The sequence below is a fragment of the Myotis nattereri genome (assembly GCF_964212035.1).
Source record: "Myotis nattereri genome assembly, chromosome: 9".
Classification (NCBI taxonomy): Eukaryota; Metazoa; Chordata; class Mammalia; order Chiroptera; family Vespertilionidae; genus Myotis; species Myotis nattereri.
This window is the reverse complement of record NC_138084.1, coordinates 43,165,209-43,189,190: the sequence shown is the minus strand read 5'-3', so window position 1 is coordinate 43,189,190 and position 23,982 is coordinate 43,165,209. Positions and strand designations below refer to the sequence as shown.

Genomic DNA, 23,982 nt, shown 5'->3' with positions numbered 1-23,982 from the left:
CCTCCTCTACATAGTGGGCTTAATAAGTAACTAACAGTTGTTGCTAAACTGAAATGAGATTACATCATCTGTGTCATTTAGCAAATACTGAGTGAATTCTGAGAGGCTCAATGCTTTGCGTGTTATAAAAAAGTCAACACGTTTTATAAAAGCATTTTGAAAAGCATGCTCCTACAAAGTACTCGTAGGTATCACATTGATGCCAAGTGAAAAGAAAAAAATTCCATTTCTATTTATAAAGGAAGGTACATAAATATTTGCCACTAGAAATCATAGAACAATTTTATAGATAAGTTATATGTTACATCATAGCTTAATACTTTATTGCAGGACTTTTTGTATTGTCTTTGGCAAGTGAATATGTACTCTCAAAGGCTGGTATTTTTTGTTGTATCTGAAGATAAAAATCCAAGGCAAAATATAAGATTGCTTGTGTTCCGTTTCCTCTTCTAGTTACATGTACTCAGAAAATAAATTCAAGTATATATCATGTCATTTAATATTATGGATGATTGAATTCTTTTCTTACAGCCTTGGATGAAACACAGTAAATGAGCTAACAGCTTTCTGTCCCATTATTTGGGCACATGTCAGACATTTTAACTGTGTTTCATAAGAATTTTTTAAAATGTATTTTTATTGATTTCAGAGAGAGGAAGGGAGAGATAGAAACATCAGTGATGGGAGAATCGAATCATTAATAGGCTGCCTCCTGCATGCCAGCACTGGGAGCTCGAGCCTGCAACCCAGGCACATACCCTGACTTGTAATCGAACCATGACCTCTTGGTTCACCGGCCAACGATGCTCAGTCACAGAGCCAGACCAGGCTCATAAGAATTTTTTTTAATTTAAAAATTTTGGTTTTAATAATTCAAATAATACAGAAGTACATAAGGTAAAATGAATTGTCTTTTTAAATTTTTTTTCAAATTCACCTTATGTTTGGTATGAATCTTTTTCTTGTATGTGTACTCAATTTAATATGTAGTTTTTTATCCTTTATAAAAAATAGCATCATACTTAAACTTATTCTACATTTTGTCTTTCATATTTAATAGTATTTTTATTATTGATATTTTTCTTAAGTGAATAAAGATCTCAATTTTATTGGTAGTATCATAGTTCATATTATGGGTATAATTATGTAATATCCACATTGACTTAAATTGTTAAAAATAATACTGCAATTAACATTTTTATTTATCTTGTTATACTTGTGCTTTTAATAATTCCAAAAATGACATCCCTGCAGAAAAGCATATGTGCATTAAAATTTTAATAGATATTAACAGGTTAGACAATTAAAAACTTTTTTCTAAAAACTTATTAAATACCACAGCAATTTATATTTCCACTAATGATTCATAGTAGTGTCCCCCTTTATGTGCAGGGGATATGTTCCAAGATCCCGTGTGGATTCCTGAAACTGCAGATATTGAACCCTATGTATACATTTTTTCCTATGCAGTAGCCCCCCTTATTTGTGGTTTCACTTTCCGTGGTTTGTTACCCACAGTCAACTGTGATCTGAAAATATTAAATGGAAAATTGCAGAAATAAACAATTCTTAAGTTTTAAATTGCTCACCATTCGGAGTAGCACGATGTAATCTCATGCAGCCCTGCTCCGTCCCTTCCAGGGTGTGAATCATCCCTTTGTCCCGTGTATTCATGCTGTGTACACTACCCTCCTGTTAGTCCCCTAGCACCCATCTGGTTATCAGACTGACTGTCGTGGTATCGCTGTGCTTGTGTTCAAGTGACCCTTATTTTGCTTCATAATGGCCCCAAAATGAAAGAGTAGTGATGATGCCAAAGAGAAGCCGCTTGTAAAGTGCTTCCTTTGAGTGAAAAGGTATTACATATAGGAAAAAATACATCGTATATATGGAGTTTGGTACTGTCCGCTGTTTCATGCACCCACTGATTTTTTTCTTCAACCTTATCAACATAGACAAAGGGAACTACTGTACATACACACCTAGGATAAAGTTTAATTTATAAATTAGGCACAGTAAGATTAACAATAAAATTGAATAAATAACTACTGTAATAAAAGTTATGGCCGTAACCTGTTTGGCTCAGTGGATAGAGCGTCGGCCTGCAGACTGAAGGGTCCCGGGTTTGATTCCGGTCAAGGGCATGTACCTGGGTTGCGGGCACATCCCCAGTTGGAGGTGTGCAGGAGGCAGCTGATCGATGTTTCTCTGTCATCGATGTTTCTAGCTCTCTATCCCTCTCCCTTCCTCTCTGTAAAAAATCAATAAAGTATATATTTTTTAAAAAGTTATGTGAATGTGGTATCTTTCAGCAAAACTAGCATGAATTTCTTTTTCATTTTTCACAATTTCACGGATAGAAAATTCAGTCTTGCCATAGATCTCACAACATCAGCATGTGACTTTTTTTTCTTATTAAGTCAGGAACCTCCACTTTTCACTTAAAGGAAGCACTTTACGGCTTCTCTTTGGCAAATCCGAATCGCCAGCATCACTACGCTTGAGCTTTGAAGCCTCTATTAAGTAAAGTAAGGGTTACTTTAACGCAAGCACCGCAGTGCCTCAAAGGTCGATCTGATAGCCTTTGTGGCCACTAAGGGACTCACGGGCGGGGCGGGGTCGCTGAAACTGCTGAGTGTGAGCGTCCGGTGAGGGGAGACTCCTGATCAGCAGAACCGGCGCATCTCGCCCTGACAAGGAGTAGACACTGCCAGTCATACATTTTTTTTTTGCCAGGCTGGATCAGAAATAGTATCTAATTTTAAGTTTCATTTCTCTGAATACTCGTGTCTATGCATAGTCTCATGTTTATAGCTATTTGCAATGCACTTCGCTGTATCTGCTATTCACATATTCTTTGTATTGGTTGTTTTTCTTTTTAAAATCAATTCATAGGGACTTCTCGAAAGTTCTTCCAGAAAGTCAGGCAAGAGACCTTTTTGACTTTCCTCCCCATCTTTCGTTTTAGAATATTTTTATATAGCATACTAGAAAATTGATGGATTATTTTTTTTTAATTTTGTTTTATTGCTAAAAGTATTACAAAGAGTATTACATACGTCTCCTTTTTTCCCCCCTTGACCTCCCGATGAATTCTTTTTGTTTATAATATGTGCATCGTTTTATATACAATATTCACCCATTACATACAATATTTTCTAATTTTAATGTATATCTCTAATGTACATGCTTAACCTCTAAAAGACAGATTTTGAATTCTGTTATTGTAGATTGGTATTATTTGGAATTATTTGGAAGTAACTGGAAATATTGTTTGTAAAGTCTTTTCTTATTTTAGGTAATGAATTCAATAGTTACAAAACTTATTGTTAAGCTTAAAAATGAAGTAATACTTATTCAGTATCTGTGTCCTCGTCACTGTGCTAGGCATTTTGTAGGTTCAATTTAATACAATAATTGTATACCTTTGCTTGACTTTCAAGGTATCACATTGCTTGTGTTGTATATCCATGGTTGGACTTGAGGAAATTTGTAACGGGAGATATCCTGTTTGTAATTGGAGATATCTATCATAACTCTTATTCAGATGAACAACCTCAGCTTCTAAGAAGTTTATTGATTTTCTTGAGCAAGTAGTGCTAAGCTCAAATGTCTTGGCCAGGCTGGATTCCTTCCATCACCCTTCACAGTGGTTGCCCTAGCCTTAATTTTACAGTGCCAGGAAAACGGGGACGTGGGGTAATTTTAAATCAATAACAGTGGAAAGTATGTCTATACTATGCTTGCAATGGATTTTACTTAAAAGAATGAGAAACTTGCCCTAGCCGGCTTGGCTCAGTGGATAGAGCGTCAGCCTGCGGACTGAAGGGTCCCAGGTTCAATTCCGGCCAAGGGCACATGCCTGGGTTGCAGGCTCGATCCACAGTAGGAGGCATGCAGGAGGCAGCCGATCAATGATTCTCATCATTGATGTTTCTCTCTCTTCCTTCTCCCTTCCTCTCTGAAATCAATAAAGAAATATATTTTTTTAAAAAAAGAATGAGAAATTTGATTTTAATATTTAAAAAAAAACAATGTGGGTTTCTTCTTGAAATGTATTGAAACAAAAGAATAATTTGACCACCTAAATTTAAATGTTTTATTTTAAATCTTAATTTTCAGAATTATTTGTATGGTTTTTGACATAAAGATTACCTTGTATATATGCGGAAAAATTGATATGTGCCTGTTTTACTGTGAATTATAGTTGATATAGAAAATGCACTAGTAAGGAACTGTAGGAGTACCCTTTCCTATCGATGGAAAAGGAGTAGTAGAGAAGTATGTCCAGGGCCTTTTAGAACAGTTGTACAGTTGTGCCCTTGCTAAGTTAGGGTACAGTAGGAAATTGAAATCTGGTCCTGGCTTTTCTGGGTAAGCCTTATAGTCCCTTGGAGAAAGGGACTTCTTTCCTTCACAGAGATATGGTTGCCTTGCCATGCTATTTCCTGTGGAGTTACTAATATGTCCTCCCAGAGGGGTGCCTTTTCCTAATATATCTACTAAAATGGTCTTTGAATTATACAAAGGTGATATGGGGATACTGGCAGGCTCTGAATGTGTCAATAGTAACGAATTTGGAAACAAATTACTAATTTGTAGAGTTACTAATAACTTTCACCGGTAAATATTCTGTGTTTCTCAGGAAAGGCTAATTGCTTTAACCAACAACCAGAAAATCTCTGAAGTTTAGCAAAAAGAAATGTATTTCTCACTCACTTCCACTTTATTGCCAAAATTTGTTGAATGGCCCTGGCCAGTATTGCTCAGGTTAGAGCATCAGTCTGTGTACCAAAGGGTCTCAGGTTCGATTACCGCTCAAGGACATGTACCTGGGTTGCAGGTACCATCCCTACTCCTGGTTAGGGCAGGTGCAGGAGGCAACCAAGCGATATGTCTCTCTCATATCATTGTTTCTCTCTCTCTCCCCCTCGCTCCCTCCCCTCCCCTTTCCATTCTCTCTCTCAAAAAAAATCAACGGGAAAAATATCCTCAGTTGAGGATTAACAACAACAGCAAAAATTGATGGCCTTCATGTGATGAGTTAGTGATTTCGATGCCTTTAATCCAAGATTCTTTAGGGCTCATGGACTCTGCATATGAAGGGAAGAAGGAAAAGGATTGCACATGGGCAGTCTTGATAGGCCAGACCTGAACGTAGTATACGTTACTTCTAACATCCTGCTGGCCAGAACTCAGTCAAATGGTCACATTTAATTTAATAAGAGGAAGCTGGAAAAACTCGTCCGTGTGTTTTGAAGAAGAGGAGAACATGGATACCAATAAAACTAGCAGTCTCTGACACATGTTTGATTGAAAAAAAATACAGAAATAGTTTTCTTTAATCTGAAAATATTATTTAATCTCTCCATACTGTGTACATTACGTCAGTGGTTTAAGAGAACAATGAAAGTTGTATGTAACTTAGCTGATTAATTCCTTTAATTACATAAATGGTTGGTGGATCTGGTAACTAAGATAGGAAGGAGCAATTAAACAAATAGACATTTAAATTATATATTACTTATCAGGTTGCCCAGAAAACTGGATAGAATGATGAATACTTGCTTATGAAAACTAATAATATTTGCTTTCACTACTGAATAGAGCCTTTTAGTGATTTAATCTTTGATGCAGAGAGGTAAAATTTGATGTAAATGTTAAATACTAATCTGTATCTTTTTAAAGATTTGTGATACTAGCCTGTATTCTTAAATTTATCTAATGTTATTATAAGGTGATCCTTTTAAGTGATTCATGTGATCTTGTGATTTAGTACTGTTGTGTTATCTTCTGAGTTAATTAAGCTCTTACTGAGTGTCTACTATGTATATACCAATGGAAGAAAGGAAGTGGGAAAATACCATTATTAGGAAATAAAATTCTTCCCATTTAGCATATTAGTGTAAATGTATATGCATAAATTTATATATTCCATCTAATCTCTTAAATGATTTAATGATATAGTCACTTATAATGAGGAAATTTTTAAAATTATGAAACATAATAGGTGTAATTTTAAAATGCCAGCAATAGAAATGTATACTAAATATATAATTATACTAGAGGCCTGGTGCACGAATTTGTGCACTGGTGGGTTCCCTTGGCCTGGCCTGCGGGGATCAGGCTGAAACCGGCTCTCTGACATCCCCTGAGGAGTCCTGGATTGTGAGAGGGCACAGGCCAGGCTGAGGGACGCCACCACTGCACAAATTCGTGCAGCAGGCCTCTAGTATGTATATAAGATTCAGGCTATCTTATTTTATGTTGCTATAATTTGTTTATTTTCACAACTGCATAGCTTTCTGTTGTATGTATAAACCACAGTTTATCCATTATACTGTTGATAGACATTTGAGTTGTTTTCATTTATTGGTTTTTATTAGAAATGATCGTTTATGTACATGACTCCTGTTGCACATATGCATGAGTTTTCCTATGTCATGTATTAGGAGTAGAATTGCTGAATCATAGGGTTAAATGTGTCTGAAATTTCCCAAAGTGGTTGTATGCTATACCAGGAGTTTATCAGAGCTCCTGGAGGTAATTCTCACAATATTGTGGGGTTCCCCCTATGGCTGTGCCCCCCTGGAGTGTTTAACTCTGAGTTGTTCACATAGAGCCTCCCACAATTTGTCAATTACAATTCATGTTTTCCTACCCTGGCACCAGTTTCCAAAGAGGTTTCTGCTCTTCAGTCTCTGCATCAGTTAAGTCACCTGTCTACCTCTTTAATCCAGGGGGCAGCAGTTTACACCTCCATGAAGAGTTGTAGATTTTTTGGTCTCTTCAGCTTTTTACTTGTTGTTAGGATGGAGTGGTGATGTATAAGCTCCTTAAGTGCAGAACCAGAAACTGGAAGCCCCACCCCAGGGTCAGTGATTGCCTTTCTCTCTCATCACATGCCTTGGTGAATTGTTATTGTCTTTTCTATATTTGGGTTAGTTTCCAACTTTATCCTTTCACTTTCAATGTTATCAAATATTTCTGAGAGTTTCCATAATGTGATTTTTTTTTTTTTTTTGCCACCAGCATTCATCTGGGATAAGTCCATACTTTTCATCACACTCACTTTTTTCATTTATGTTGATATGTTCACCTTCACCCTCTGACTTCCTGGATACAGTCTCTAAAATGGAATGGCAGTGGTATCAGCATTCCCATAGTCAGCTATTTCTTCTATAGCTACATTTATATCTGGTTAGAATTTCCCTCCAACGTTATCACTTTGTTTCTTTGCTGCAGTTTTACCTTTGTTGGCTAACTCCCTCTTTTGATTATTAATTTTTCTAAACTGTCCTGTGAGTTTATCACTGTAAGACAAAGAGGCAACACAGTTACATCTTTACTGTCTGTGTGTGAACTGAATAGCAGGTGCACAGTGATGAATCACTGACAGACTTTGAAAGAAGTGAAGTGATTGGTCAGTGATCATGATACACATCTGTAATTTGCAGTGATTTGTGAACCAAAGAGCTAGCAGTCAAGTCTGTACTTTATGTAGTTACTCAAGTTTAATATATGAGTAACTAAAATTCAAACTGTGTTGTTGGAGGAGTGGTAATTTAAACTGTAAGTAGCTGAAATTTAGGCAAGTGAGGACTGCCTGCACCTTTTTATTTATTTTTCTAGCTTTATCTCACTGTGAAGGGCCTCCAGTACAGTGTTGAATGAAGGTGGCAATATCAGTTTATGGTATTCCCATCTATTCTTAGTTTGCTAAGAATTTTTATCATGAGTGGATTTTGGATTTATCAATTGTTTTATCTATTGAGACAGTTATATGATTAACTTTCAATTTGTGGCAAATAATATTAATTGATTTTTCCAATGCTAAGTCAAGTTTGCATTCTTGGGGTGAAACTCACTTAGTCTTGATGTTTTTTATCTTTTTATATATTGTTGGATGCCATTTGTTCATGAGTGAAGACTATAATTTTTCTTCTGATATTTTTTCTTCTTGAATTTTTATATCAAGGCTTTATAAAATGAGTTGAGAATATTCTCTTTCCCCTTCTTAAAGAATTTCTCTAAGTTTCTTCATTGTTAGGAAGTTGTTATGGTGAAGCCATATGTGGCCTGGAGTTTTCTTGTGTGAATATTTAAAATTATTTATTATCTTTAATGGCAGTATGATTGAGTCTCATGTAAATTTTTTTAATTTAAATTCTTTATTGTTTAAAGTATTACATGAGCCTCCTTTTTTCCCCATTGACCTTTGCCTGACCACCCCCACCCCCCAGCACATGTCCTCACCCCCCTATTATCTGTGTCCATTGGTTATGCTCATATGCATGCATACAGTCCTTTTGGTTGATCTCTTATCCTCTCATAGGTTGGACAGCCTATTCGATGCTTCTATGTCTCTGGTCTGTTTTTGTTCATCAGTTTATGTTGTTCATTATATTTCACAAATGAGTGAGATCATGTGATATTTATCTTTCTCTGACTGGCTTATTTCACTTAGCATAATGCTCTCCAGTTCCATCCATGCTATTGCAAATGGTAAGAATTCTTTTTTTTTTTTTTTTTTTTTTTACAGCAGTGTAGTATTCCATTGTGTAGTTGTACCACATTTTTCTAATCCAGTCATCTGCTGATGGGCACTTAGGCTGTTTCCAAATCTTAGCTATGGTAAATTGTGCTGCTATGAACATAGGGGTGCTAAGTCATTTTAAAAATAGTTTTGGGTATGAATTTGTGTCATAGACAGTGGAGTTTTTATATTAACTAAAATCTCATATCTGTAATGCTAGTGAGGTGAAAGAAGTTATCTACTTATGATTGGTTTAACCTTAACAGTACATGCATTCTTAGTTAAACATTTAAAAATTGGTAATATCTTATTTTAAAATAATATATTTGACATCTATGAAGCATATAATAATTTCTGTTTATAAGCATTTGAGAAAAATCCTCCCTTAAATAGTATAACATGATTTCTAGAAACTATTAAATCCCATACATGAAGAAGTAACATCTTAGCTTCTTACTAAGTAAAGCAGGTAATGTCCATTTATTTTATAGAGGAGAGGATTATGGGGTGAGTAGGACAAGATAGATAAGAGAAAGGGAAAAAATACTGGTTTTGAATCTTGTAGAATCAAAAATCCAACAGCAATAATATTTGAAATAACTAATTCCAGAGAGAATTGTAAATCAGGTTTTAGAGCGGGCAACTTTAAAAGATGCTATTTAGAAAGTAAGGATTCTGATGACTTTTATTAAAATCAAAAACAAAAACTTTGATGAGATAGCATTAATTAATAAATGCTAGGGAACGGCGCTCCTCGTCAATGTTGCACTTCAAATGTGATGGGTTTCTGTCTTCAGCCTGTTTTGCCCCGGATGAAAAGGAAAAATGCGTTACATATGTGGAGTAAGAATGGTCTTTACCTCAGCTTAGCCAGAGAGTATTTGTTTCATACAGTGCTCAAAGTCAGTGCATTACTGTATGTGTCTGATTGGCGGGGATAGGTGTAATCATCACAGGAGCCTTGGTGTTGTGGAGCAGGCAGAGCCACCTCGCGAGGAGAACGTGGGGAGAGCCTGGGATAAGCTGTGTGTGGTGTTTGAGAAATACAGCCTGTCCTCCAAAAATGGGCACACACACTTTGAGTAATTTTAAAGGTGGTGTTTATTAAACTACATTTCATTTTTTAAATTGCGCTATCAGCTGTTAGTACATATACTTTTGGGGAGGCATCCTGTGTACCTCAAACACTAACACACATGCATGCACAGACTAACGGTACTCCCACCCCACCCACCCTAGTGTGTAGCCTTCTTTCATTCAGTAAATGTACACTTAGGGCTCCTCCAGGTCTTTTCCTGATGTGTTTGTGTGTGTATGTGTGAGTTTGTATGTCTCACACATATTGTAGTTGTGCCCTTAATGAAAACACTCTGCTTCCAGAAAAAAAAGAAAAAGGAAAAAAAACCTGCTTGTTTTTCCACATGACTGCGGAACAATTATAGCTTCTAGGAGCCCTTCTCCTGTTCCTGGGAAAATAGCTGGGCTGGCTGGTATTTGCATAATCGTCTTTAGGGCTATTGTGGGCGGGTTTGGGCTGCTGACACAGAGCTACAGACTGGCCACCTGTCCAGAACAAATGAACTCGGTCTTTGTGCAACATTATTATCTGTTTCTCCAGTGTTATTTCTGAGTAATGAATAATTTGATTAAATATTATAAAACTATTTAGGAAATATTTGTGTTGAACGTAAATCTTCCATTTTGGGGAGAGAGAAACGTTCTGCCTATTCCACTGGCACAACTATATATTTCCATGTCCCCTCTGGCATAGTTTTGTATCTGCTTTTGTGAAATTATCCTCATGAATATTAATTAGGAATGTGAGAATTTAAAAAGAAACTTCAAAATGATTTGTAGTCACCCTCCTATAAATTATAAATGAAATGTTGTCTGTTTTCTAGGAGTCCATTTGACTTATGTGGAATAATTAATTAAATTTTTAAAATTAGCAAAGGAAAAGAAATTTCTGTGGTCTTGAAATAAATGAATAATTATTACCTTGATAATTAGCCTCATTACTCATTTAGGAAGTTTTTGTCCTAATAATTAACTAATTTTGTTAATCATCGACATTCAGCCTGTGATGGGAAATTTCTCAGTTTTTTAAAAACTTACATGTGATAGTGTTGGTATTTCTTGTACATAATGACCAACTGAATTGAATTTTTCATGTTAGAATTAACTTGTAATTGAGAGACCCTGTAATCATACTATATAAGAAAACCTCAATATCAAATAAGTGGTCAGTGAATTGATAAAAATTTTTAAAAATTACCAGAGTTACTTTGGGGGGAAATATACATGGTAGTGACAATGATCTTAGTTCTCATTAAATATATATTAATGAATGAAAGATTGAATACTGCTAGGAGACATTTAGTACCTGTAGTATACATATCTGGTGCTGTGTATATTTAATTTTCTTTGATTATCATAACTATCTTTTGAGATCAATAGTATTGTACTTTTTAAATCTACTTTAAATTTTAGCAGTTTCAATTTTACAGTAATTTTGAGCAGAAAGTACAGAGTTCCCATATATCCTCTGTCCCCACACATGCACAGCCTACCCCACTATCAACCTACACCAGAGTGGTGCATATGTTACAGCCAATGAATATACATCGACACATCATTGTCACTCAAAACCAACATTGGGATAACTTTTTAAAAAATAATTCTTTATTGTTGAAAGTATTACATATGTCCCCCCCCCATTGACCCCCTCCAGCCTGCTCCCGCCCCCCCAGGCCTTCACTATTTTATTGTCTATGTTCATGGGTTATGCATATATGCATACAAGATCTTTCCTCCCACCCCACCCCCACCCTCCCCTGCCTTCCCTCTGAGATTCTGCACCCTGTTGCATGCTTCCATGTTCGTTCATCAGTTTATTTTGTAACTTAGATTCCACATATGAGTGAGATCATGTAATACTTATCTTTCTCTGACTGACTTCTATCACTTAGCATGATATTCTCAGGTCCCTCCATGCTGTCTCAAAGGGTAAGAGATTCTTCTTTTTTACTGGTGCATAGTTTTCCATGGTATAAATGTACCACAGCTTTTTTATCCGTGCATCTACTGATGGGCACTTGGGCTGTTTCCAGATCTTACTAGTAGCTATTTTAAATGTGGTGCAATGAACACAGCAGTGATTACATTCTTTCTGATTGGTGTTTTGAGATTCTTAGGATATATTCCTAGAAGTGGTGTCACTAGGTCAGATGGGAGTTCCATATTTAATTTTTTGAGGAAACTTCATACTTTTTTTTTTTTATAATGGCTGCACCAGTCTGCATTCCCACCAGCAGTGTACTAGGGTTCCTTTTTCTCCACATTCTCGCCAGCATTTATCATTTGTTTATTTGTTGATGGTAGCCATTCTGACAGGTGTGAGGTGATACCTCATTATCGTTTTAATTTGCATCTCTCTGATGATCAGTGACTTTGAGCGTTTTTTCATATGTCTCTTGGCCTTCTGTATGTCCACTTTGGAGAAGTGTCTGTTTAGGTCCTTTGCCCATTTTTTAATTGGATTGTTTGTCTTCCTTTTGTTAAGTTGTATGAGTTCCTTACATATTTTGGATATTAACCCTTTATTAGATGTATCATCGTCAAATATGGGCGTCCATACAGTGGGCTCCCTTTTTGTTTTGTTGATGGGTGTTTTTTTTTGTTTGCTTGTTTGTTTTGTTTTTTGCTATGCAGAAGCTTTTTATTTTGATGTAGCCCATTGGGGTAACTTTTGATGTTGTACATTCTGTGAGTTTTGGCAAATGTATAATAACATGTGCCCAGCATTGTTGTATCATACAGAATAGGTTCACTGCCTTAAAAATCTTCTGTACTCCCCCATTTGTTTCTTTCTTCCCACCTAACCCCTGGAAACCACTGATCCTTTTCCTGTCCCCATAGTCTTGCCTTTTTTGGAATTGCACATTATGTAGCCTTTCAGATCAGCTTCTTTCACACAGTAAAATGTGCTTAATTTTCCTCCATGTCTTCTTATGACTTGATAGCTCCTTTCTCTTTAGTGCTGAAGAATATTCCATTGTCTGGATGTGCTGCGGTTTTTCTATTCACCTACAAAAGTATTATCCTTATTTTACAGATGATGAGACAAAAGGTGAGATTAAATAACCTGCCCAAGTTCACATATATAATACGCATCATGTCTGAGACCAAAACCCATGATCTAATCAGTGGTCTCTACAGTAGGTTGTTCACACTATTGGGGGTGTACAAAATGATCATATATACATGAAGGGGTTTTTAACAGCACTCTATTTGTTTGCCTTTCTGTGTTGCACTGTGCAGCAGTTTTCATCTGATTAAGTTGATTTGCAAATGATATTCTCTAAAGTAAACTATTTTGAGATGACTAAAGGTCAAGCACATGAAATTGTTTGCTTGCTGATTTGATACATTCCAGTTCTGCTTTGAAGAAGGAACTGCTTTTACAGCTGTCTTTGAGATCAAGTGGGCAGTTCAGTCATGCTGACTAATCTAACCATTTTCTTACTGTTAAAAGCAACAGCAACTAGGTTGTTTCCCCTCTGCCCCAATTAAAACCTTCATGTAGGAGAGGTATACATGTCCTACAAATAGGTATCAATTAATCTAAGCCTTGAAATATGACTTTAACAAAAAATTTTTTAAAAAATTACAAATTTTATGATGTATAGTGACTTCTTAATGTTCTAAATAAGCTAAAGTCACATACATTTTGCTCTAAAATTTGATAAGCCATAATTTGTTTTCCAGCTGATAATGTTTAAATATTGTAAAATTAATTCTGCCAAAGCCAGTTTTGCTAACAAGTAATATTAATCTTTACTAGAAGATGACTGTAACACACAGTGAAAAAATGTTGCTTCTTCTTACTAATATCTTCTGGCAGTTTGGAAAGAAAAATTTACAAAATGTGGGGGAAAGGAAAAACATTCATAAAAGTGTAACCATCATTTCTTGGTTAAACAATCTAGATCTGAAAAATGGAAAAAGTGAAGTAAAAACTATCGAAATAATAGAGGTAAGCTAAGTCAGTGCCTTTTAATTAGTAGTATTTTCTCTTAATTAAAGCTTGCATGTAAATTTCTTTGGGAATAAATGGAGGGACTGTATAGGAGAAAACAAGACTGGGGGGGGGGAGGCGGGAATCATTGAAGTAAACTAGAAAATGATTAAATAACTGACATCAGGTAGATTTGACCTTGTGCCTCCTAAAGGGAGTATACCTTTTAAACAAACTTCCAAGTTATATACTCATATTGGCAACAGCATTATTGAAACTTAACATTTAACATTTCCTTCCTGTAAAAGTCCAACAGGATTTATACACATACTTTCTCTTATGAAATTGTCATAATATTCAGTGGAGAACTAACCGTATTTCAGGCAGGTGACTTTTATGTCTCATGTATCTTGAAGGTGACGCTATGTGTTTTGTGTAAGCGTAGTGAATTAACTCAAGATGATACATCCCAGTTCCAAGGAAATATCTTTTTTAATGTATTTTTATGATTCTATTATAAGCATTATATTAATGGCGCTTTTATTTTAAAATGAGGAAAAGAAAGACATTGAGAATCTTTCTTAAAGAAAGAGAATAACTTTGTGTAAAGCTGCTTTGAGAGAAGATATCTCCTGGGTACTAAAAAAAGAATTCACTGTGTGTCAGCGTAAGTTTCAAAGAACAAGTTGGATGCTCACAAGTAAAATTTACCCCACCAGCCCATCTCCCACATTTCCCCTACTATTTTTTACATCACCGGTTTTGTTTTTTTACCTGAGTTATGCCAAGCCCTTCTTCATTTTTCAGTTGATCAAATTCCAATTTGTTCTTTCAGACCTAGTTTTAATGTACTTAAATTTACATATATTTCCTGACATATCTCACTTTAGGAGCGATAGTGGCTTTTTCTGTTATACTTCTGCTAAACCTGGTATTGTTTGTCTTATAATCCAACAACGCTTTCTGTAATTAAATAACCTACCAGTATATTTATCTCTGTGGGAGCTACCATCATCCATCCAGTTATATAAAGTCAAAATCCAAAGGATCATTTTTGTTGTCTCCTTTTTTATCTTTTTCATCACTAGACCATTAGCAATCATGTCAGTTAATTTCTCCCTCACTTTTGAAGGATAGTTTTGCTGGATATAGTATTCTTAATTGGCACTGTCTTTCTTTTGGCACTTTGAATATCTGGACCCACTGTCTTCTGCCCTCTCAGTTTCTGTTGAGAAATCTGCTGATAATTTTATTGGCGAGCCCTTGTATGGCAATTTGCTTCTTTCTTACTGCTTTCAAGAATTTATCTTTGTCCTTAGCTTTTGACACTGGGATTATAATGTGTCTCACTGTAGGTCTCTGGGTTCATCCTACTTGGAATTCATTGAGTTTCTTGGCTTTTTATATGATCTTTTGTCAAATTGGGGACATTTCTATCACTATTTCTTCACTTAATCTCTCTGTACCTTCCCTCTTCTCCTTCTAATACTCCCCTCAGTGTGTGTGTTGGTTCATTTGATGGTGTCCCAAAGGTTCCTTAGGCTCTGTTTACTTTTCTTCAGTGGCAAATAGGGGTGCTACAATGGCTGCCCACCTCTCTGTCTCCACTTCCTTGATCAGAATCAGCAATCAGGGTGCAGATCCCAAATATTTGGAGGACAGGGCCTTTATTGCTCACCCTACATAGAGGCTGCTCCAGGAACAAGTGTTGCCTGCCACTGGGAGATGGGAGGTAACTACTTTTGAGCTAAAAACAGTGATAGGCCAAAATGAACTTCATCAGAGTTCCAAAATAGTTATATGAGACAAATTCTGCCACTGAGTCTGGCTTAAGAGATAAATTCCTGGTGCTTCTTACGCCACCCTCTTCCCAGGATCTTCTCATGCAGTAGTCTTCTAATTGGGGATATAACTAAAAAACAAGCAGGAGGACATGACAAATAGGACAATGAAAAATATTTCATAAGTTTCCTCAAGGGTGGGGGTGAAGTTCTCTATTACTATTAAAGTAACTTAATAATAAAGACAATCTGTATAATTTACACCAGTATGAGAAGTATCCAACTTATGCAGTAGACTTGTTAATTTTTAAATGTAATTTGCCTAATGTTGGCAATTTCATGACAGAATGTTATAGTATATAGATAACATGGTTTCCTATAATTTTGTGGAGCCATCTGTATGTTGGGAAGAAATAGATTCAGAATAACCTGTATGGGAGCCATGGAGCACACTCCTGCTCCATTTGCTGTTGTAAATGGTCAAAAGGTTAAGCCATCAGTCCATTTCCTAGTGTCTACTGAATAGTGGCTTTTTTGTGTTGCTTCACTTGTTAGAGCAATATTGAGAGATAAAACAAAGCAAGTCTTACATCAGACACTGGTGGCTTTTAAAAAGTTGGAATGGGATGTTATTGGATGTTCCAAAGAGTATATTGATAGTAACTTTTTATGGAAACTACTGCTCCAGAGTAAACTGTATTTGGAAATCAAATCAACATTATATATCAGTGATGCTCAAGTGAACATAAATACATATTATATGTCTAGTGCACCAGTTTTAAGGAGTAATGTTGTGGGCTTGGGGGAGTGATTTAAAAAACAAACCACTTTTTAAAACAGTCATACCTTTATTTTCCTTAGACACTTAATTGGGGTAGATTTTATTTCTATATAAATAAACCTTTTATTTATAAGATGTAGCTTTAAGCATAACATAAAAAGGAAACCAGTTAAGTATAGAATGCTTTCTGAGGCATGAGATGTTATTTAGGACTTTTCCTGTAATGGCCACGGAGTGTTTCTTGAGCGTCCGTGCAGATGAGATCTTGAACAGCTGCATGAAGCACACAGAAGTCCTGATTCCTGCCTCTGTGAACTCACTTGAATAAAGTCTTTCATCTAAAGGTCTCACTGTTTGTCTATTTCATGAATCCCTCATCTCATCTCTGAAGGGCTCATTCAGTTTAATACAGTTCAACTTTGTGGTGGAGCGCTCTAGACTTTGCTGTTGTGACTTATAATGCACAAAAAAAGATAAGTTAAAGTAATTTAAGAATTCTTTAAAGAATTAGATAAAATCCAAGCTAAAATGGTGGGGTTTGGGGGAAAGGGAGCAAAGATTTAGAATAACTAGGGATTCTAATTCAAATTTAACTAGTTATGTGATCTTAAGTCAAATTCTGTATACTCTTAGTGTCAGATTTCTGTGTGGTTGTAACAAAGCCTTACAGAGCTCAGAGGAATAAATGTTTTGAAATGCTTGTTAAGTTCATTTGTTTTATATAATTCAGTCCTCATGTTATATCTCATATTCTGTATTAAGTATTCTCTGACAACTTTAGCAGTGATTAAACTGAAAAAGTCACTATCATATCATTTAGATGTAATTTGTTAAGTAAATTTCAGGTGATCTTTTCTTCATCTGTGTACTTATATCACATTGCCATTTATTTGGCAGTAACCTATGTATTGTCTCCCAATTTACCTGATCTGCTTCTTACATCTGTTGACATATTATGAATTCTTTGAATTCAGGGAACTTGACTCATTTGAACCTTCACTAAATTTAATGTGTAGTGCTAACTATGGAGTAAACTTCTGTTGTTGTTTTTTAATTGCTCTTTAGTGTACATATGTGTTTTCCCCCAATAGTGGAGAAGGTCAAATTTGACTGTAATTTTACTAAGGAAATTATTTATTATATTAAAACTACCTGGTCATAAGCTTAGAAATATGATATAGTTCCCTGCCCCCCACCCCCACCCCCTTTGAGCATATGAAAATTGGGATCCAGGGACATTTTTTTTTTCCAGGGAAATTTTGATCCAAACATTTCTGAGAATGGCAAAAACACAAAAGGAGTTTGGGCATTATACATTAGAAATAAAATAATGTAGGTGGCATTTATTCATGCAGTCAGTGAATATTATTGCCAACTACTTCATGTTAGGCTCTTTGCTGCTGTACCCTAAAGACATAGTGATTTTTTTTTTTAAAAAGACAAGATTCCTACCTGATGAAGTTTATAGTCAGTAAACAGACAAAAACTGGTGCAGTAGACATATAATTTGTTTTTATGTTTGCCTGAGCATCATTAATATATACTGTTGATTTAAACCAGACAGTAACAGTGTAATAAGGATTATAAGGGATTAGGATGGTATGAGAGAAAGTAACTGGCTGAAAGGTGAGCTACTTTGTATACAGTGATGAGAAAAGGCCTTCTAGAGAAAGGTACAAAGTCAGACCCAAAGGATAAGGAAGTGCCTAGATTGTGGTCTTTAAATGTGGTTTCTCTCTGAAAGGACTTAGCATTCCTTGGAAAACTAGCTTACTTGAAGATCTATAATAAGAACTATAAAACAAACTATCAAAGTCTGGTGGGGTCATGATATGGGAGCCAACTTGAGGGGACTCCCACTGACCACAGATGTAACAATTAGCGGATGAAAAGAATAGCGACTGCAATAAATTGAAACACATCTTTTACTCAAAATATATGAGTTCATAATGTTACTTTAAAAATTCATTGTTCACCTTAGGACCAAAACTGGACAAATACTTATCTTGCCTTTACTCTGAGATAACCAAATTGTTCAATGAGAGATAGGTCTTTAAAAAGAATTCAAGCTAGTAAATGCAGAAAGAATGATAATCTCTGTTTTAATAAAATGTAGTTTTATTAAAATAGAGTAGGCAGTGAAACTTCTCACATTTTCATATGTGCTTTTGAAAATTTTTAAGTCAGTTTAAAGGAGGGGCAGTGAGAATTCAGCCAGTAGGAATGGGAGTGGTGGAAAGATGTTTTCCGAAAATAGGAACAGTATGAACAAGATGCAGAAGTGAAAAAATACTGTACATGTTCAGGGAAGAGTTAGTAATTGGGTTCCCCAAAGTACAAGTTATGTAAGTGGTAGTATTGTGGATATGCAGTTATATATTCACAATTCCTAGAAATAGTGAAACCATACTCATACCAAGTTCAGGAGGAACTTGAGATTCAAGGAGCTTCTCTACATTTCCTACTACCCTTTGGCTATTGAAATGGTAAACAGAAGAATTCAACAATGGATTTAATGAAGCCAAATTGATTTGGCAGCAGAGCTTAGTAAAAAGGTACCATATAGAGAGAACAGCATTAATTTTTCTTGGGCAACCTCTGCTTAGAGTATGCCGTCTATTAATGTGATTGTTCTTCATCTCAGCATTTTATTTATTCTTTTTAAAGTTGTATGTATAGAGATGAGCATCCCAAAGTTAATGATTTCTAATCCATTACATCAGTCCCTGGTATAATGTTAGAGGACCACGTATGTTCCCATAGAAAGGTAATATGTTCTGTATTTAGAGTGAGTAGTTTAACCTCACTTGCCAGCAAAATAGTCTTCTCTGTTCAAATCTTGATACCCACCATACCTATTATAGATAAATATTCTGTTTTGTTCCGGTTCATGTTGTATTGATAACGGTAATTGGGTATATTTCTTTGTAAAGCCAATTTTTTTTTTTCATTTGAAGTGGTTTGTGCCATGGTATTATTTAAAAAGTAAAACCCCTTAAAATCTCTCTTGAGAAGTATTGGTATAGAATATTCATTGATTTTATAAGCCAATGAGTATTTGCTCCAAATTGAATGTGTTACTACCTTTCCTGGTATCTTAAAATTTGGCTGCCAGAATTTAGAAACGCAGTACATGTCGCAGCAGAAAACTGGCGGGAAATGGAGATGTCAGACTGTGTAATTGGAGCTTTATGGAGGTGGACAGCTGTGCTCCCTGTTAGTTTGTTTTAATGGCTGGTGAAGTAAAAAGCATATCAGTTTTCAGTTTTCTCATAATTATACTCACCGTTTTCCTTAAAATGGAGATGAGAAGACTGTAACAATAATGAAATAAGTTACAGTGTTCTACCATTCAACATTGATTCTTTACTTCAGAATTAAATTTATATTTGGAAAGATGGGGTTTGCTAAGTACTGTATTTTAGGAAAAGAGTCTCCTTTTAGCACAATACTTATTTTATAAAATATGTGTATTTTTTAAACAGGGTATCCAGAAGTTGGCTAGTCAATATCTGAAGAGAGATTGGCCTGGAATAAAAGCTGATGATCGGAATGATTACAGGTACCTTAATTAAGTAGTTCTTGCCCGTTGTTTTTATTTATTTATGTATGTATTTATTATTTTTTAAAGACTTTATTGTTGAGAGTATTATAGATGTGCCCCCTTTACCCCTCATTGTCCCCCTCTACGCAGTTTCCGCCCTGCTCCAGGCCTTTAACACCCTTGCCCATTGTTTTTAAAAAATGGTTTCACTGAGAGCCATGTCATATAGAGGATAATGTAGACTCCAGTTAAAAAAAAATTGCTTCTTTTTTCTGCTGTTTTTAGATGCAATTTCAAAATTATTAAAAATGTTAATGTTTCACAACATATGTAATCTATATAAAAGAGATCATTTTATGTCTTAGACTAGTATTACATTTTTAAAATTAATTAATACCCACATATTGAATTTAAGAGAGTTGAATAATGAGGCATTATTTCCTCAGCAGCCTATAGATGAAACACATTGCAACAATAATGAAACAAGATTGTAGTGTTCTACCATGATTACTGATTCTTTGTTTTGAAACAGATTTGGAAAGATGGGATTTTGTGAGCTTAAGAGAAAAGAGTTTCTAAGTTTGTTTGTTTGTTACTTAAAAACAGATTGATTGATTGATTGATTGATGATTTAAAAAACAGGTATCCAGAAATTGGCTAATCAATATCCCACATACACATTTTAAAGAAGGTAGATGACAATAGAACATAAATTCTGTCCTCAGTAATATATATATTTAAAGTATTTATAATTTTGTTTAGAAATTAATATATTTTTTGAGATTAATTTAGAAGTACTTTTGGTGTTTGTGCTCAAGACATAGTGTTGCGGGAACCAAAAGTCAAAGACAGATTTCAGAGTTTGCTGTCTGGTTGGAGTTAAGACTAATGCCCATGAAACAATAGCAGAGAAACCAGAGTCATTAAGAACTCATATTAAAGTGTGTGGTTGAATCTGTATATGAAGTCACCAGATAATTATCTTATCCTCAGATAATTTCTTAATGGGGCTAGAAAATTGAAAGTACAGGAGAAACCCTAATAGTTCTTCACAATTGCAGGAATGACTGATAACTTGGAAGGTAGCATGATACTATAAGTAATAGATCCATGTAGTTGCTACATAGAATAATAAAGGAAAACAGGGAAGTAAACAAAAATAGAGATTTTTCTTATCTACAAAACAACCCGATGACGTACATAAAAATTATGTAGTCTTTTTATATACTGGGAAACCAGATCTCAGGTTACATGCATTACTCAGGGTCACACAGCTACTTAGACACGCAGTCATTCATTCATTCATTCATTCTTTATCCATAAGATAGATGTGAGATATCTGCTACACGCTAGCTGTGGAAGTAGATTTTAGGGTTGGACTAGAGGAAATGGTGCCTGTCCTGAAAGAGCTTACAGGAGGCAGCCACTATAAATAGTTGCAGTATTTGGTAGCAGTATAGGTGCATTGCAACGGCAGAGGAAAACGAGGCTTCTAGAGCTGAATTTTAAAGGATGTGCAGGAGTTTGCCAGGTTTGTGCAAAAGGAATCCTAAGCAGAAAAAATTCCTTAAAAGCATGGAGGCATGAGAAAATATAAATGTTAGGTAACGGTGAGCAGTTCAGCGTGGTGTGAAGTCCATGGGTTAGAGGGTGAGAGGAGTTTTGGGAGGATACATAGAAAGGCGTCATGAAGGACTTTGCATATCAGTTCTTCTTTTACCCAGAAGATAATAGAACCATTGAAGATTCCCACAAGAGGAGTAGCATGTTCAGCTTCACTTAGTAATAGTATGAAAGTGGATTAGAGGGATGTGAAGAAGAATTTGGAAAGAATAGAATTGCAAGAATTTAATCCCTTGTCTTGTACTTGAACCCTGGAAATTATAGTAGAAAGTAGTTTGTGGGGGAAATTTCAGTTATACTTAGAAAACTGAAGCTAGAGAACTTGGAATTGATTTGGCAGAGGGTGTGTGTGTGTGTGTGTGTGTGTGTGTGTGTGTGTGTGTGGAATTTGTTTTGAGACAAACTATAAGAGATTTTCTGTAGTTACCAAACTATAAAATAGTTTTCTCAATATCTAAAATAGCTCTTGGAGTATAGAAAGCACTTGGTCAGTATCTGCTGGTGAAGAATGCAGTAGAGGGAAAAAGTGAAAGGCAGGACTATAGAATGACTCCTCGGTTTTTTAACTTAGGCACTGAGAGGATGGTTGTACCATTGTGAAAAAAACAGTAGAGAGAAATCAGGATCCAGGGTGAGAATGGTAATTGCCAGTTTTTTGTTTGTTTATTATAGTTTTCATTCTAGTCATTTAAAATTTTCCTTTTCACTTTATTTTTATATTTGTATTTGAATTGGTAGTTTACACATTCTTGCCCAAGAAATGCATGTTTGTAGCATGTGTAACAGTATAAAGTGTAGCCCCCGCTTTTCCCAAGCTTCTTCCACTCATATTTGTACTCCCCCAGAGTAATTGCTGCTAAAAGCCTGTGGTCTTTTCTTCCATATTTTCTGGTGTGATGCACACATGAATATACACAGTTTTGCTGTTTTTAACAGAACTGATGCACGAAATTTGTATAAGGGGCTTGGCCCTTGTGGCCCTGCCCCCCGCCCACTGGTCCTTCAGGAAGATCGCTTTGCTGTCTGGTCTAATTAGCATATTAGCTCTTTATTTATTTTTTTTTCTGTTTGCTCCGCCCTGTTGATTCCCTGAGACCCCGCCCCACCCCTAGCTCTTTATTATAAAGGATGTTTCTGTAACCTCCCCCCTGCTCATACACTCACTTAAGGAGATTTTAGACCTCTTTTTATGCCAGTACATTCAAGCTGTGCTAGTGTCATAGTATGAGTAAATTGTAGTTTTGTTATTCATTTCTCTGTTGGTGGTTATTTAGTTTATTACTATTGCAAAATAATGCTGCAGTGGATAACTCATGTATGCACACAGTTATGTCTTTGTGGACTGAAAGTATTTATAGGGTAAATTGGTAGAGGGGGAAATGCTGGGTCAAAGGGGTTATATATTTAAAATGATAGTATTGTAAATTGTCCTTCATAAACTCTGTGTCAATATATGGGATGGGGCAAAAGTAGGTTTACAGTTGTGAGTATGCAAAACACAGAATTTATTTTGTATTATTATTTGTTAATTATTGCATTATTTTTCCATACAAACAACTGTAAACCTATTTTGCACCCCCCTCCCATATATTACGTTTCTTCATATTTGATTTCAAATTGCCTATTCCTTTTCATTTTTTACCAATAGGGCATGTGATAAGTCCTTTAAAAAAAAATTGCCAGCCTGATAATACATGCACCATTTAATGCCATTAAACTACCTCCATTTGCCTAGAAACTGAACTTCTGGAACGCTACTTTTTCTTGGTCCTTTTTTTTAAATCTTTGAGGACAGGTTTTCATTCTGTCTTTGTCCAGGTTGCTATAACAAAATTCCATAGATGGGGTGGCTTATAAATAGAAGAAGTTTATTTCTCACAGTTCTGGGGGCTGGAAGTCCGAGACATAGTCAGGTTCTAGTGAAGTCTCTTTTCTGAATTGCAAACTTCCCAACTTCTGGTTTGTCCTCATATGGGGAAAGGGTTTGGGAGCTCTGTGGGGTCTCTCTTACAAGGACACTAATCTGACTTATGACCAATCAGTCCCCAAAAGCCTTATCTCCTAATAACATCACCTTTGGGAGTTAGGATTTCCACATATGAATTGTGGAGGTGAGGGTGGGAGGGTTTACAAACATTCAAACCATAGCAAGTCCTTTCTCTGTAAATGTTTCTTAAAGTTCCCTCAGTTCTCTAGTGACTGCTTTAAGTACTCTTTATTTCTATCCCTATCTCTAAATATTGCCTATAAACTAGTAATGATCATATGCTTTATTAAGTCTTCATCTTGGGAACCAAAAAGTCAGCTGCCTCCAACTTTCACTTCTTTCTAGATCTTATGTTGTTGTTGTTTTTAAGAATGTTAAGTTGCTGTTTCTCTGCTTGATCGTTGCCTTTCACAATTTCATTTGCTTCAATACCACTATCTCTAGGCCTACTGTTACTCCCCTGCTTGAAAATCTTCTATTGTTTCTCCTTCCCAAGAGGATAAAATAAAATTAAAAGAAATTTTTTTAAATATTCAAAGCCATGGAGAAACCTGGCTCCAAATGACCTTCCGTCCTTGTCTGCCATTTCCCCTTTCATCCTTGGTTCCCAACCCTTGGGCACATCAGGCTGCAGTTGTATTGCAGTTCATATCACACCTCAGCTGAACTACAGTCGGTCATCCTCCCTGCCTTCCTGGTTGTCTAGGCTCAGG

General features: G+C 35.7%; 1 protein-coding gene across 1 annotated transcript in view; it reads left to right on the top strand.

Annotated features, from left to right (window-relative positions):
• FCHSD2 (FCH and double SH3 domains 2) overlaps positions 1–23,982 on the top strand; it is a 179,077-nt gene that overhangs the window by 47,633 nt on the left and 107,462 nt on the right. Inside the window, exon 4 of the mRNA XM_081098695.1 lies at positions 19,601–19,677. Within this exon, the coding sequence (XP_080954821.1) occupies positions 19,601–19,677 (77 nt within the window). The remainder of the gene's footprint in view (positions 1–19,600; positions 19,678–23,982) is intronic.